Consider the following 15000-nt stretch of genomic DNA (forward strand, 5'->3'; position numbering starts at 1 on the left):
GAATATGTATATGAATATGTATATATATTCATATAAGTCAATTGCCGATGCAATTGACACCATTGTATACTGTATTGCTGATTCTGAAACGGAAGCTTTCCTTCAATGCCAATAAAACAGAATTCATGCTGTTTAGAGCCAGCAACATGAATTATATATAATAGAGTGCATAATCCACTGCCAGCAGGTCTACTACATCAAGAGAATGACTGAATATAGGTACCTTGGCATCTGGCTTGATGAGAAATTTAGTTGAAAAGATAATTTAAATAATCGTATCATTAACTGCGTCAAAAAATGGTTTCTTGGACAGAAACAGAAACAGCTTCCTTTGTCTACCAGAAATAGCGATTGTTCTTGAGCAGTTTTCTGTCAGTTCTGGATTATGGGGATGTAATTTACAGAAATGCTGCTCCTTCCGTTTTTATTATTATGTTATTATTATTATTATTATTATTATTATTATTATTAATATTATTATTATTATTATTATTATTATTGTTGTTGTTGTTATTATCATTATTATTATTATTATTTTTTTTGTTTGTTTTTGTTTTTGCTCCTTCAATTCTTAATGATGAATGAACAGCAATTACATCTGAAATGTAACGCTGGCATTACGTGGCCATTCTTAAACCCCCAAGACACGATCTATCATTTGTAGTTTTGTTAGTGGTGTACAGTAGCTATGGTACTCACCATTGTGCCCTGAATGATAAGATGGACTGCATGCCTTCTCTGCAGAGAGGTGCAATAAACATTTGGGCATTTGTTCATTTATAAAGCCCTGATTTGAAAGCACCTTACATCTCAATGATGCTGAACTGGAACTCTGGACCCTATCTGACTTGCTGGAGTGACTGATTGCCTTATGCTTGAGGTCCCCTGAGCACGGACTGAACTGGGAAAGTCTGCCTTTTGTTTTGATGCGCCACACACCTGAAATTAACTTCAGCACAGGGCTCTACTGACTCTTGTTAACAGGCCTCCCTGCCTCAGTGTGGCCTGTGGCCTCCCTGCCTCAGTGTGTGGCTGTTAGCAGGCCTCCCTGCTCAGTGTGGCGCTGTTAGCAGGCCCTCCCTGCCTCAGTGTGGCGCTGTGGCCTCCCTGCCTCAGTGTGGCGCTGTGGCCTCCCTGCCTCAGTGTGTGGCTGCTATGACTCAATCTTGTCTGTGTTTCTTTTCTTCTGATGTCACTGTGACCTTGACACCATTGTAAATGAGGGCAACCCCAATGGTTCTTTGAGCCTAAAGGAACAAGGGTTTGAAATGAAAGGAAATGACATGGCTTCTTAATGCTATATGCTTTGAAGTTTGGTAACAAAAGTTAAGCTATTTTTGCCTTTCCCCCCCAGGGTACGGGCCGCTATGCCATCTACATAGCCAACTATGCCAGTGGCAACGTGGGCCCACACGCCCTCATAGAGATGGACGAGGAGGCCAGTGACCTCTCGCAGGGCGTGGTCGCCCTCTCCAATGTGGCGGAGCAGGCTGGAGTCACAAGCTCACTGGTAGGTGTCATATGGTTTTTCCTACACAGAGGGGGGTGGGGGGGGGGGGGGTTAGCCTATAAATTAAAACATAACAATCGTGGACGATGACTGATATTTGAGTTCAGGACAACCCTGAGGGCATGCTAACTCAAAATCAGGCATTGTTCCTGTAACGTTATTATTATTATTATTAACGTAATTTTAGACTATTTCAAAGTTAAAGTGCCACATTTGTACGTTGAAATGGCTCTTTCTCAAACTGGAGCTGCAGTAACTGGAGCTCATAATCGATTAATCTGTCGATTATTTTCTCGCTTAACCGATTAGTTGTTTGGTCGATGAAACGTCAGAAAATGGTGGCAAATGATGATCAGTGTTTCCCAAAGCCCAAGATGATGCCCTCAAATGTCTTGTTTTGTCCACAACTCAAAGATAATATCAGTCTACTGTCATACAGGAGTAAATATATACTATATATAAATCAGCTAATTTAGACCTTTTCTCTTAAAATTGTACTCAAAACGACTAATGGATTATTAATTTTCTGTCGATCTACTAATCAATTAATCGTTGCAGCTCTAGTAAAGACACATTGCTCCATAAATTCTGGCAGTGGCCTGATATGTTTGTATTCAGGATAATAGCCCTGACTACACACTAACCCCAAATCAAGCTTTTTCACTGTATCATTTGAGAGGATTTCAAAGTTAAAGTGCTTACTGTTTGTTGTGTGTCGTCACCCCCCGAAAAGCCCGCTGAGCAGCAGGAAAAAAGGCTGTGTGTGTTTGTATGTGTCTTCACATTAGTGGGCTTGTCACCAGAAAGGACAAATGGCTGTGTGATGCAGACCATGGCTTTATGGCCACGCAGCACAGCAGCTAGTCTGATTTACACCACACACGCCTGCAGAGGGACATGTGCTCTGTAGCCAGAGAGCACGAGGTGTAGGGTCTGAAGAGAGAGAGAGAGGCAGGTCTTATATAGGGTCTGAAGAGAGAGAGAGAGAGAGAGAGAGAGGCAGGTGTTATATGGGGTCTGAAGAGAGAGAGAGAGAGAGAGAGAGAGAGAGAGAGAGAGAGACAGGTGTTATATAGGGTCTGAAGAGAGAGAGAGAGGCAGGTCTTATATAGGGTCTGAAGAGAGAGAGAGAGAGAGAGAGAGAGAGAGAGAGAGGCAGGTGTTATATGGGGTCTGAAGAGAGAGAGAGAGAGAGAGAGAGAGAGAGGCAGGTGTTATATGGGGTCTGAGAGAGAGAGAGAGAGAGAGAGAGAGAGAGAGAGGCAGGTGTTATATGGGGTCTGAAGAGAGAGAGAGAGAGAGAGAGAGAGAGAGAGAGAGAGAGAGAGAGAGAGAGAGGGGCAGGTGTTATATGGGGTCTGAAGAGAGAGAGAGAGAGAGAGAGAGAGAGAGAGAGGCAGGTGTTATATGGGGTCTGAGAGAGAGAGAGAGAGAGAGAGAGACAGGTGTTATATAGGGTCTGAAGAGAGAGAGAGAGGCAGGTCTTATATAGGGTCTGAAGAGAGAGAGAGAGAGAGAGAGAGAGAGAGGCAGGTGTTATATGGGGTCTGAAGAGAGAGAGAGAGAGAGAGAGAGAGAGAGGCAGGGTGTTATATGGGGTCTGAAGAGAGAGAGAGAGAGAGAGAGAGAGAGAGGCAGGTGTTATATGGGGTCTGAAGAGAGAGAGAGAGAGAGAGAGAGAGAGAGAGAGAGAGAGAGAGAGAGAGAGAGAGAGAGAGAGAGGGGCAGGTGTATATGGGGTCTGAAGAGAGAGAGAGAGAGAGAGAGAGAGAGAGGCAGGTGTTATATGGGGTCTGAAGAGAGAGAGAGAGAGAGAGAGAGAGAGAGAGAGAGAGAGGCAGGTGTTATAGGGGTCTGAAGAGAGAGAGAGAGAGAGAGAGAGAGAGAGGGGAAGGTGTTATATAGGGTCTGAAGAGAGAGAGAGAGGGGCAGGTGTTATATAGGGTCTGAAGAGAGAGAGAGAGGGGCAGGTGTTATATAGGGTCTGAAGAGAGAGAGAGAGAGAGGGGCAGGTGTTATATGGGTCTGAAGAGAGAGAGAGGAGAGGCAGGTGTTATATAGGGTCTGAAGAGAGAGAGACAGAGGCAGGTGTTATATAGGGTCTGAAGAGAGAGAGAGAGGCAGGTGTTATATAGGGTCTGAAGAGAGAGAGAGGCAGGTGTTATATAGGGTCTGAAGAGAGAGAGAGAGAGAGAGAGAGGGGGGCAGGTGTTTATATAGGGTCTGAAGAGAGAGAGAGAGAGGCAGGTGTTATATAGGGTCTGAAGAGAGAGAGAGAGAGAGAGAGAGAGAGAGAGAGAGAGGCAGGTGTTATATAGGGTCTGAAGAGAGAGAGAGAGAGAGAGAGAGAGAGCAGGGCCGGCCCTAGCCATCTGGGGGCCCTAAGCAGGATATAGATCAGGGGGCCCCTCCAGGGGCGGGGGTTTGGGGGGCATCCGCGCTGGAAGTACTTTTAAGTAGGGGGTGCTGTAAGGAGGGGGCTCTCGTGCTGCCCCACTAGGGCAGCGCCGAAGAAAATTTGACGTTTTTGGACTTTTAGCCATATTTAGAAGATATTTAAAACAAACAAACATGACAATGATGCTCGTTTGTAGCCCTATCAGTGTCAAGCAAGCGTGTAGAACCCAGCAGCCATAGGGGTTGCCAGGTCAGTTAAACCAGGGGTTCCCAACCTTTTTTGTGCAAGGACCAGTAGATACATGCAGGACCTTTTGTCAATTTTAATGGTTTTAGTTACATATATATTTACTCACCAGGTGGCGACAAAAGGTAAATAACAGCCTTTTGTGTAGCCTACAGTATTTATGTTTTTGTTTAAACTACAAACATAAATAAACGTCAACCTATGTTTTAACTACCACACACAGCCTATAAATTATAGCCTATGTTTATTAAAAAAAAAAAAAAAAAAAAACTTTTTTTTTTGGGGGGGGGCCCCCCAACTCCCGGGGCTCTAGGCAGCCGCTTGGTTCGCATATAGGGCGGGCCGGCCCTGAGAGAGAGAGAGAGAGAGGGGCAGGTGTTATTAGGGTCTGAAGAGAGAGAGAGAGGGCTTGGAGAGAGGGAGAGGGAGGACTGGAGAGAGAGGGCTGGAGAGAGGGAGAGAGGGCTGGAGAGAGAGGGAGAGATAGGGAGAGAGAGAGGGAGAGAGAGAGAGAGGCGTAGTCTGCTCTTTTGGCCCTGTCAGCTGTTTACTCCAGTCAAAGTCACAGGGAAGCCAAAGGGAAGGGCGACACCCCCATAGATCAGCCTAGACCAGCTCAATGGCCCAGAGATGCATCGATCACTGCCTAGTGTGCCTCCCCAGGCAGGCGGTATGCCCCTCCCCCCAGGCAGGCAGCATGCCCTCCCCCAGGCAGGCGGTATGCCCCTCCCCCCAGGGAGGCAGCATGCTCCCCAGGCAGGCAGTATGCCCCTCCCCTGAGGTGGGCAGCATACCCCCCCAGGCAGGCAGTATGCCCCTCCCCCCAGGCAGGCAGCATGCCCCCCCCAGGCAGGCAGTATGCCCCTCCCCCCAGGCAGGCAGCATGCCCCACCAGGCAGGCGGTATGCCCCTCCCCCAGGCAGGCAACATGCCCCCCCCCCCAGGCAGGCAGTATGCCCCTCCCCCCCAGGCAGGCGGTATGCCCCTCCCCCCAGGCAGGCAACATGCCCCCCCCAGGCAGGCAGTATGCCCCTCCCCCCAGGCAGGCGGTATGCCCTCCCTTCAGGCAGGCAACATGCCCCCCCCCAGGCAGGCAGTATGCCCCTCCCCCCAGGCAGGCGGTATGCCCCTCCCCCCAGGCGGCAGCATGCCCCGGTCTCCTACCAGGGCCTGGGGTGGGAATTGAGGTGTGTGGATGTCTTTCTGAGTCAAGTCTGGTCAAAGTGTTCCTGTAAGTGGCCAGAGTGCAAAATCAGCAGCAGTGTAACAAGAACCAGTGAAGCAGAGTTGGCGCCATCAAGGCAAGTTATCACTTTGTATTGTCACGTCATAAACTGACAGGGTGATACATGTATGACTGAGACAGGGTTATACAGTATGACTGAGACAGGGTTATACAGTATGACTGAGACAGGGTTATACAGTATGACTGAGACAGGGTTCCCACAGCATTTAAAATACTGGGAAGCTTGAGGATTGAAAAAAGTCAAATGAGGCCCTTAAAAGTTTTGAAAATGAATAGCCTTGAAAGTGCTCTATTTTATTTATTAAAATAATGGCATCCAAATTCATCAATATCCCAGCGAGCACAAACGTTTTTTCAACATTGATTTTTAGTTTAAATCTGGGTATATTGGGTTTGAACGTCTAAGACCTAATTTCACCCTCTTTTCAACCGGCTAAAATGCGGTTACAATGTCAACGTGTAAAAAAACACAATTTGGTTAATCATATTGTTAAAACATTTGTTGTAGCTTGGAATAGAGACAATATTGATAGTGTGTGAATTGGCATTTGTCCATTTTATTGTGTAACTGAGAGTTGAAATCTGGTCTACACGAAAACTACATTTCAATGCATTTTATGTCACATGAAATATCATAAATATGGGACTATAGGCTATGTGGTGCCAGCAAAAAGCTTCCAGGACACAACTAGTTTAGCGCAATACTATAAAATAATGAATTGAGTTCCTGCAGCAACGCGCATGCGCAAGTACTTAGTCGCTAGCTACTAGCTGTGACTGACTAGACCAAAGCAAGTCTGCACCGGTCTGCACCAAGTGCGGAACGAGGTGCTCTGGGCACGCTATGTTACTGTATTGTAACAGACTGTATACGAGGCTCTGTGTACCCCCTGAGCTTCTGGTGTTAAATTAAGTTAACTTCTGAAGCCGTACAGCCTACAGACTATAGATGCACACACACACACACAACATAATTTTAGTCTGTTACATAATATAATAGTCTCGTACACATCACATAAAATAACTTGTCCTCCCGATCGTTGAGCCTGTGGAATCATACAATCGTGTAGTCTACAAGTTGTGTGCGAGATAGAGTATATATATGCCCGGCTCCCTGTATAATGTAAGAACATGTATAGCTCAGTCCATAGAGCGTTGTGGCTTGAACGTGGGAGAATGTGGTTCGATCAACACCTGCAAATAGTCGGTGAAAAAACTTTCACTCTTGAACCTTTCTTGCGCGTTTTTTCAACGTTGGCCCTAAACGTTTTTTAAACGTCTTCTGAGTTCTCTGGGCTGTGGTGGAGATTTGCTTTTTGACATAGCAGCAGTTTTAAAATGAACAATGTCACCATGATGTCTTGACTTTTAAAAGATCACGAGTAAAAAAAAGTAGGCCTCTACGTTGTCTCAGTGTTTGGGAGTACTGCAATTCCACCAAAACAACACATTGACACTCATTGAAGTCCTTGAATTAGATTTTCCAAGAACTCTTTTAAATACTTTTTTTTTGGTCCAGAGAAACTTTTTTTTCGGTGATAGCTATGCTTTGTTCGGTGAATATACACTGTCTACATTTTAGCATAGCACGCTAAACAAAGAGAATCTTTTCGATTTTTCTACATCATGTTGACCACCAGGGGGCAGTGTCAGCCAGCACAGATTGGCTGTGAATGATGAAGTCCGGGTGCCTCTTTGTGTGGTTGATCAGTGCAGAGGGACAGCGGGTGCAGTTGTATATGTAACGGTAACATGTCCCTGGAGAGCCGTTAGTGCTTTATAGCCTGTAGGGGGCCGCTGATATTTGTCTGGCCTGATAGAGAGCGTCAGTAAATCAGGGGGGCCGCTGCTGACGCCCAGCACTGACTCTGCAGACTGGAAGGGCATCAAAACCTCCTCAACTCCATAATTACACTCCAGCACTTTTCAGATGAGAACCTCTATTGAGATACTTTGTTTTATAGAAAGTCATTGGAAAACCCTGCGGTGATGTGTGTGTGTGTGTGTGTGTGTGTGTGTGTGTGTGTGTGTGTGTGTGTGTGTGTGTGTGTGTGTGTGTGTGTGTGTGTGTCGAACAGGCACAGCATCGAGGGGAGAGGACGATTTTTTCAAATGACTCTAAATTACTTATATTACTTTGGTTAATGCAAGAGATTCTCTGTGTGTGTGCGTGTGTGTGTGCGTGTGCGTGTGCATGTGTGTGCGTGGGCGTGCGTTTTGTTTGTGCAGGTACAGGTGTGTTTATCTGTGCGTGTGTGTGTGAATGTGTGTACGTATCCATCATATTCAGTGTGTGTGTGTGTCAGCAGAAAGACCTGCCCTGCTTAGAGGAAATGGCCTGGAAAGACCGTAATGATCTCTCTCTGATCACTTCTGTTATAGAGCCTGAGCTCTCTCTCTCTCTCTCTCTCTCTCTCTCTCTCTCTCTCTCTCTCCCTCGATTCTGTACTCTCTCGCTCGTCATTTTCTCCTCTCCTCATTTTACCGCTCGCCGTCTCTTTAACCACCTCATCTTCTCCTCACCTCTGGGTCTCCTGTCTGTCTGCTCTCTGCCCTCCTCTCTGTCTGCTCTCTGCCCTCCTCTCTGTCTGCTATCTGCCCTGCTCTCTGTCTGCTCTCTGCCCTCCTCTCTGTCTGCTGTCTGCCCTCCTCTCTGTCTGCTCTCTGCCCTCCTCTCTGTCTGCTGTCTGCCCTCCTCTCTGTCTGCTGTCTGCCCTCCTCTCTGTCTGCTATCTGCCCTCCTCTCTGTCTGCTGTCTGCCCTCCTCTCTGTCTGCTGTCTGCCCTCCTCTCTGTCTGCTGTCTGCCCTCCTCTCTGTCTGCTCTCTGCCCTCCTCTCTGTCTGCTCTCTGCCCTCCTCTCTGTCTGCTATCTGCCCTCCTCTCTGTCTGCTCTCTGCCCTCCTCTCTGTCTGCTGTCTGCCCTCCTCTCTGTCTGCTCTCTGCCCTCCTCTCTGTCTGCTGTCTGCCCTCCTCTCTGTCTGCTGTCTGCCCTCCTCTCTGTCTGCTATCTGCCCTCCTCTCTGTCTGCTGTCTGCCCTCCTCTCTGTCTGCTGTCTGCCCTCCTCTCTGTCTGCTGTCTGCCCTCCTCTCTGTCTGCTCTCTGCCCTCCTCTCTGTCTGCTCTCTGCCCTCCTCTCTGTCTGCTGTCTGCCCTCCTCTCTGTCTGCTCTCTGCCCTCCTCTCTGTCTGCTGTCTGCCCTCCTCTCTGTCTGCTCTCTGCCCTCCTCTCTGTCTGCTGTCTGCCCTCCTCTCTGTCTGCTGTCTGCCCTCCTCTCTGTCTGCTCTCTGCCCTCCTCTCTGTCTGCTGTCTGCCCTCCTCTCTGTCTGCTCTCTGCCCTCCTCTCTGTCTGCTGTCTGCCCTCCTCTCTGTCTGCTGTCTGCCCTCCTCTCTGTCTGCTCTCTGCCCTCCTCTCTGTCTGCTCTCTGCCCTCCTCTCTGTTTGCTGTCTGCCCTCCTCTCTGTTTGCTGTCTGCCCTCCTCTCTGTCTGCTCTCTGCCCTCCTCTCTGTCTGCTGTCTGCCCTCCTCTCTTGTCTCTGTCTCTGTCATCAGGTGGGCGAGGGGTGGTGGTGGGACCCATTGTAAGTCAGACCCTGCCCGATGTGTTCTGTGACAACGAGTACGGAGCCAACTTCCTCTTCAAGAACAACGGAGACGGGACCTTCACTGATGTGGCACAGCAGGCCGGTGAGAGGAACGAGGCGGCATCAAATACAGTGTGAATCTTGTGCAAAAACCACAATACATACGGACGGTCGATGTTTGAAACCTAGTGTGGCCTGCTGCTATCGCCTATTTCAATTCTACCCAAATCAGCCATTTTGTGTCTAAAAAGCAGGAAGTAAAACAGGTGCAAGCAAGACATTGATTATAGCCCCGGGACTGGAACACCTAAATGGGTCCAGTCCCGGGGCTCTAACGAGTCTTGCTTGCACCTGTTTTACTTCCTGCCTTTTAGACACAAAATGGCTGATTTGGGTGGGATGTTAAATAGGCTAATTGGTCTGTGATCGGCAGATCACTAGACAGACAAAACATAGTATTTCTTTTTTACGTCTATTGTACTCTAAACTGATGAGTTATATAAAAATGCACTTTTTGTACAGTTGTCATGGAAGGTTTTGAACCAGTCTATAAACGTGCTTAATCCTGTTACAAAGTTGGGCATTTTAACATGGAGGTGAACAGGGAATGACTCCCTTTTGGATACAGCCTCAAGTGGCCATTCGAGGAACTACAGCTTTCAGTATCACTTGTCAGTATCACTCCTCTGTCAAAGCTAGCCTACTGGTATGAACACATGCACTGTGCTATACTTTATGTAAAACTGATGCAAATATAGGTTTCCCTGCTCATCCACTCGTTGTCTGTGGTGTAACATGCACCCCCTAGGTGTGGAGGACACCATGCAGCATGGCAGAGGGGTCGCCCTGGCAGACTTCAACCGCGACGGCAAGACAGACATCGTCTACGGCAACTGGAATGGGCCACACCGCCTGTACATGCAGCTGAACAACCGCAAACAGAGGTTCAAGGTAGGAGCGCCGATCATCGTCAGTGCAAAACATCCATCTACAGTATTCTATCCAGGTCTGCTCTGAGCTGGGATATTACAAGACATGACACAAGGTCCTATTTGGAACACAATGATAAAAATCAGATATAGTACTATGTCCTCACGATGTATATTGAGTGCATCTTTCACCAGATATGGTGCATATCAACAAAACTCAGAATATGCATCAGAAATGTTCTGTATTGTGGAGAGCAGGTGTATCAAATAGACAGGGCATATTTTCCTCGCATGAACATTATTAAAAGGGAGTAAGTGTTTGTTTCAATTTTTGTCCCACATTGGATGATGTCATCAGTGAGTGACATCACTGATGATGTCATAGGCATTGTGACATCATGAGTGGCATCATTATTGACCAAAATCATCTTATGCCATCACTGATGAGAACATTGACCAAAATCATCTTATATGACATCACTGATGATGTCCTAGGCATTGTGACATCATCAGTGTAATTGTGATGTCATCAGTGATGCGAAGTTGAGGTTGGGAACCACTGTAGAGAATCTCCAATCGTAATATTTCTAGATTCTGGCCCTTTTGGCCCAGTGTAAATAGTCTCTTTCTCTATTGAATGCTGCATTGATAATTGGTCATGTTCATTCTTTGTGTCTAACGACGCTCTCGCCCACAAACGAGGAAGTGCAGCTGCTGAGACTTTGGCTCGCTCGTCTCCTCTCTCGCTCCAGAATCGATGTTCTAATGAACAAGCAGCACAAAGGCAGCAGAGTCGGCCTATTAGCACCATGAATTAGCTCATCGATGTTAATGGACGGCGGCTCGTGAGAGAGTGAGAGCACGAGTCAACGCTCGCTCACTTCGGGATTGAGTGAGATTTAAAAAGATGGGCGCGCGCGCCTTGATTTACTCGACTCAACGATCGCACCGCACGTTTGCTCTGGGAGATGGCCCATAGTGTGTGTGTGCGTGTGTGTGTGTGTGTGTGTGTGTGTGTGTGTGTGTGTGTGTGTACTGTATAGAGAGAGAGAGTCAATCTGTATAGCGGTTTCACGCTCGCCGCTCGGGGTAATCTATCTGTCCGCACCTGTGATCGCATCCTTTATCGTGGAGATAAACGTCAGAGGAGACATCTTTATGGGGGTCGAATAAGGGGTTAATGTGTGATGTTGTTAGGCTCAGAGACCGTTCCATCACAAACACACACTCTAAATGCACACACGCACGCACGCGCACGTACACACACACACACACACACGCACACACACACACGAAAGACACACGTCGAAAGACAAATTCAATTAGCTATCTGCTGTTTTGTTGTTGTTTCTCACAGCAGGATGGCTAAATCACAGAACAGGTTTAAGAGCCACTCCGCACGCGAGCGGACACTCCCGCTGGCCGTGTTGACCTCTGACCTCTAGCATCTGTAATGAAGCTGTGTTGTATCACTCCAGTAAACCGCTCATTAAATCGGGCTGAAGCAGCAGCTCGTCTGGCCGGTGGAAAGTGCAGATTAGCACTGTTTGTGCCTTAATTAAAATCTATTGCAGAGGCTTACCCTCGCAGTGGGTCTTAAACACACACACACACACACACAGACACGCGCGCACGCACACACACGCACACACACACACACACACACACACACACATACACACAAACGCGTGCACACACACACACACACACACACACACACACACACGCACACATTTTTGTAATGTAAAAGGTACGTAGAAGCATTGATTCTTCAGATAAACTGTACTCAAGTCAATCAAATAAAACGGGGAGGGTGTGTAGACTCTCACATGCTTCCTCCGATACATGTGCAGGTCGCCAGCCGCTTCCTTTCACCTGACAGCCAAATAGTGTCGGGGGAGCTTGTCTTGGTGGAACCTAAATCCCTGCAAAAGAAAACGCCACATAAAACAATGAAAACATATGTTGAGTATGTCAAACTTGACATTTTCGGTGTCTACTGTAGGTTGGTCTAGGTTGGTCTAGGTTGCTAGCTCGCAACACTCGTTAACGTTCATCGTTGTTTCATGTAGGCTACTTTGAAAACACGCCGATAGCAGAAGCGGAAAGCTCCGTCTGAAATACCGGGGTACGGTGGCTCAGTGGTAGAGCTGTCGCCTCACAGTTAGAAGGTCCTGAGTTCGATTCTCGCCTGGGACACTGTGAGCGCTGTGGTTGTGTTCCCCCCCATATCTTCAGTGCCTACTGCCCAGGTGGGGTATCTCGTCGTAAGGGCCTTTCTCTCTGTGTGGAGTTTGCATGTTCTCCCCGTGCTCCCCCAGGGGGTTCCTCCGTATATAACCCCCCCACTAAAAACATGCAGAAGATCAGATCGTCATCGTCATCCGACCAGTGACGACAACATCCGAAGTTGGTCCCCGGGCGCTGTACGAGAAAGCGACCACTGCTCCTGGCCTGCCCCTCGGAGGAAAGGACATGCCTGGTTGGGTTAAATGCAGAGGACACTTTTCACCGGCCACCGTCAGCATGAGTGTGTTGTGGCCGCATGCATGTATTGTGGTGTTCGTGTGACAATAAAAGACGGTCCGTCCGTTACGAGAGTTAAATAGACGCCACCGACGGCCGAGCGTCTAACACTTCTACCTCCACAACTGAGCGACAGATTTGGACGCGGCTTGGAATCAGCGTGACTGTGTGCTCTGTGGCTCTGCTCAGCATCCAGCAGCTCGCTGCTTAAGTACGTGCTAGTGTACTAAACCTGCCCCGTTTTACTTCACAACCTGCGTGTGATTTATTACATAACTCGCTCCGTTTAGAGTCAGACGATAAAAAAAGGCGATGTTTTGTGGCGTGATTGAGTTGGTCGCCTGCTGTCCATTGATCGTGCAGCTCGCCAATCACGGACCGACGGCGAGCGGCTCTGCGGAGAAAAAAGCCCGGTGTCGCCAGAACCAAGAGGGCAAAAATGCCAACCGCCAAGGCTTCAAAACGGGCGTCCACAAACGCAACGGGCGATGTCACACTCATCCCCATGCTCCAGATGTTACCATCTGTTTACTCAGGAGGGGGGAATTCTCTGCCGTGACCTTTGACCTCAGGACACATCCATCCATCCACCTGGCTCCCTCCCTCCCTCCCTCCCTCCCTCCCTCCCTCCCTCCCTCCCTCCCTCCCTCCCTCCGTCGGCCTCTCACGGCCTCAGTTGGCCATCATCCCGTCTCCTTCACCTGAGAAGCAGAAGGTCACTCTGGGCAGTCCTCCCTGCGACTTTATGAGGCTTATAATTAAAACGCGGAGTAAATACTGGAGGGAGTGAAGGGCTGCTCTATAACTCTTCCTCGACTTATCACCGCGTCACTGAAGCGAGGAGAGATCCGTTACTTTTGCCATGCAAACACTCCCCCTGCCGCAGAGCTCCTCACCAGGGCTGCGGCACGCCTTCCCTCCATCGGCCCGGTGCGAGAGGGCCTTTGTTGGCACCTTTTAGGGCGTATAGAGCCCACACTCCTCATCTCCTATCCTCCTCGTCTCCTATCCTCCTCATCTCCTATCCTCCTCGTCTCCTATCCTCCTCATCTCCTATCCTCCTCGTCTCCTCATCTCCTATCCTCCTCATCTCCTATCCTCCTCTTCTCCTATCCTCCTCATCTCCTATCCTCCTCATCTCCTATCCTCCTCGTCTCCTATCCTCCTCATTTCCTATCCAGAGAGATTGACAGTGAGCCGATGGGGGTTTCAGAGTCTTGCTCAAGGACACTTTGACAGGACACATGGCTGTTGATGGAAATGTTGTATGTTGTGGAGATTGAACCTGTGACCTTCTGCTTATGGGGGGGGGTGTAAATCTGCATTGATTTTCAAGTATAACTACTGTGTGTGTGTGTGTGTGTGTGTCTGTCTGTCTGTCTGTCTGTCTGTCTGTCTGTCTGTCTGTCTGTCTGTCTGTCTGTCTGTCTGTGTGTGTGTGTGTGTGTGTGTGTGTGTGTGTGTGTGTGTGTGTTCTCTCTGCACAGGACATAGCCTCCCAGAAGTTTTCCATGCCGTCCCCGGTGCGCACAGTCATCGCTGCGGACTTTGACAACGACAACGAGTTGGAGGTCTTCTTCAATAACATCGCCTACAGGGGCTCCTCTGCCAACAGGCTCTTTAGGTACACACTCACAGTATGACACTCATATGAGACACACACACGCGCACGCACACACGCACGCACGCACGCACACACACATGCACACAGACGCACACACACGCACGCATGCACACATGCACACACACAGAGGTACACACACACACGCATGCATGCATGCACGCACACACACACACACACACACACACACGCACACACATTGTACTATAATAGCAGGTTTTAATAGCAGTTTGATGATGAGCTTAATGGTCTCTGGTCTTGTGCCTTGATTTAGTATTCCTAAAACACGGCAGAGAAGCCGAGAAGAATTTAAAATGTCAGCCAAGGATACTTATCTAGCCTGGCACCCTGCCTCCTCCTCCACACAGGAATGAATGTTTCATGAAGACGGTTTGAGGTTTCTTTTTGGCTCTGTGGGTTTGGCTTCCTCTCTTGATAATAATATTAATGCTCTCAAAATGCAAAACATGATACTTAACACGAGCTTAACACGAGTATAAAACCCATCCTGTCCAAACGGAAATGTGATCTGGCAGATTTCTGTGGGACAGGATGCAGCAGCCATGATCCAAATGTTGTTATGAGCTGGTGGCTCAATTCAATGTGGATGTCAATAATCAGATTGAGCCCCAGAGACTTCCTGGATGAGAAGACTCCCACATGGCAGTTCATTCGAGGACAATCTGTCTTCCTGGACAGGATGCTGGTGTGATGGGGGCCACTGGTTCAGAGCCCATGGGCAGTGGTATATTTTCTCCTATTAAAATGAATCGGCTAAATTATCTCTTCTGGCACTGCTCAAACTATTGTGCTCAAGCAAATTAATTCAATACAACCAATCAATGTTTAGCTGAGTTTGGGCTTTAATAGCAGGGATCAGCACATAACTTACTGCACTGTGAAATGAAATTATACCTTATGGAAAGTTTGATGGAGTAATGC

At 48.2% G+C, this 15000-nt stretch overlaps 1 protein-coding gene across 1 annotated transcript in view; it reads left to right on the forward strand.

Annotated features, from left to right (window-relative positions):
• The window catches only part of crtac1b (cartilage acidic protein 1b), a gene marked incomplete at its 3' end in the record, with an annotated part of 41561 nt that overhangs the window by 17274 nt on the left and 9287 nt on the right, over positions 1–15000 (forward strand). Inside the window, 4 exon segments of the mRNA XM_083658330.1 lie at positions 1355–1514; positions 8951–9085; positions 9791–9933; positions 13925–14061. Coding sequence (XP_083514456.1) covers positions 1355–1514; positions 8951–9085; positions 9791–9933; positions 13925–14061 — 575 coding nt within the window.

Source organism: Poromitra crassiceps (genome assembly GCF_964638095.1).
Source record: "Poromitra crassiceps genome assembly, chromosome: 22".
Lineage (NCBI taxonomy): Eukaryota > Metazoa > Chordata > Actinopteri > Beryciformes > Melamphaidae > Poromitra > Poromitra crassiceps.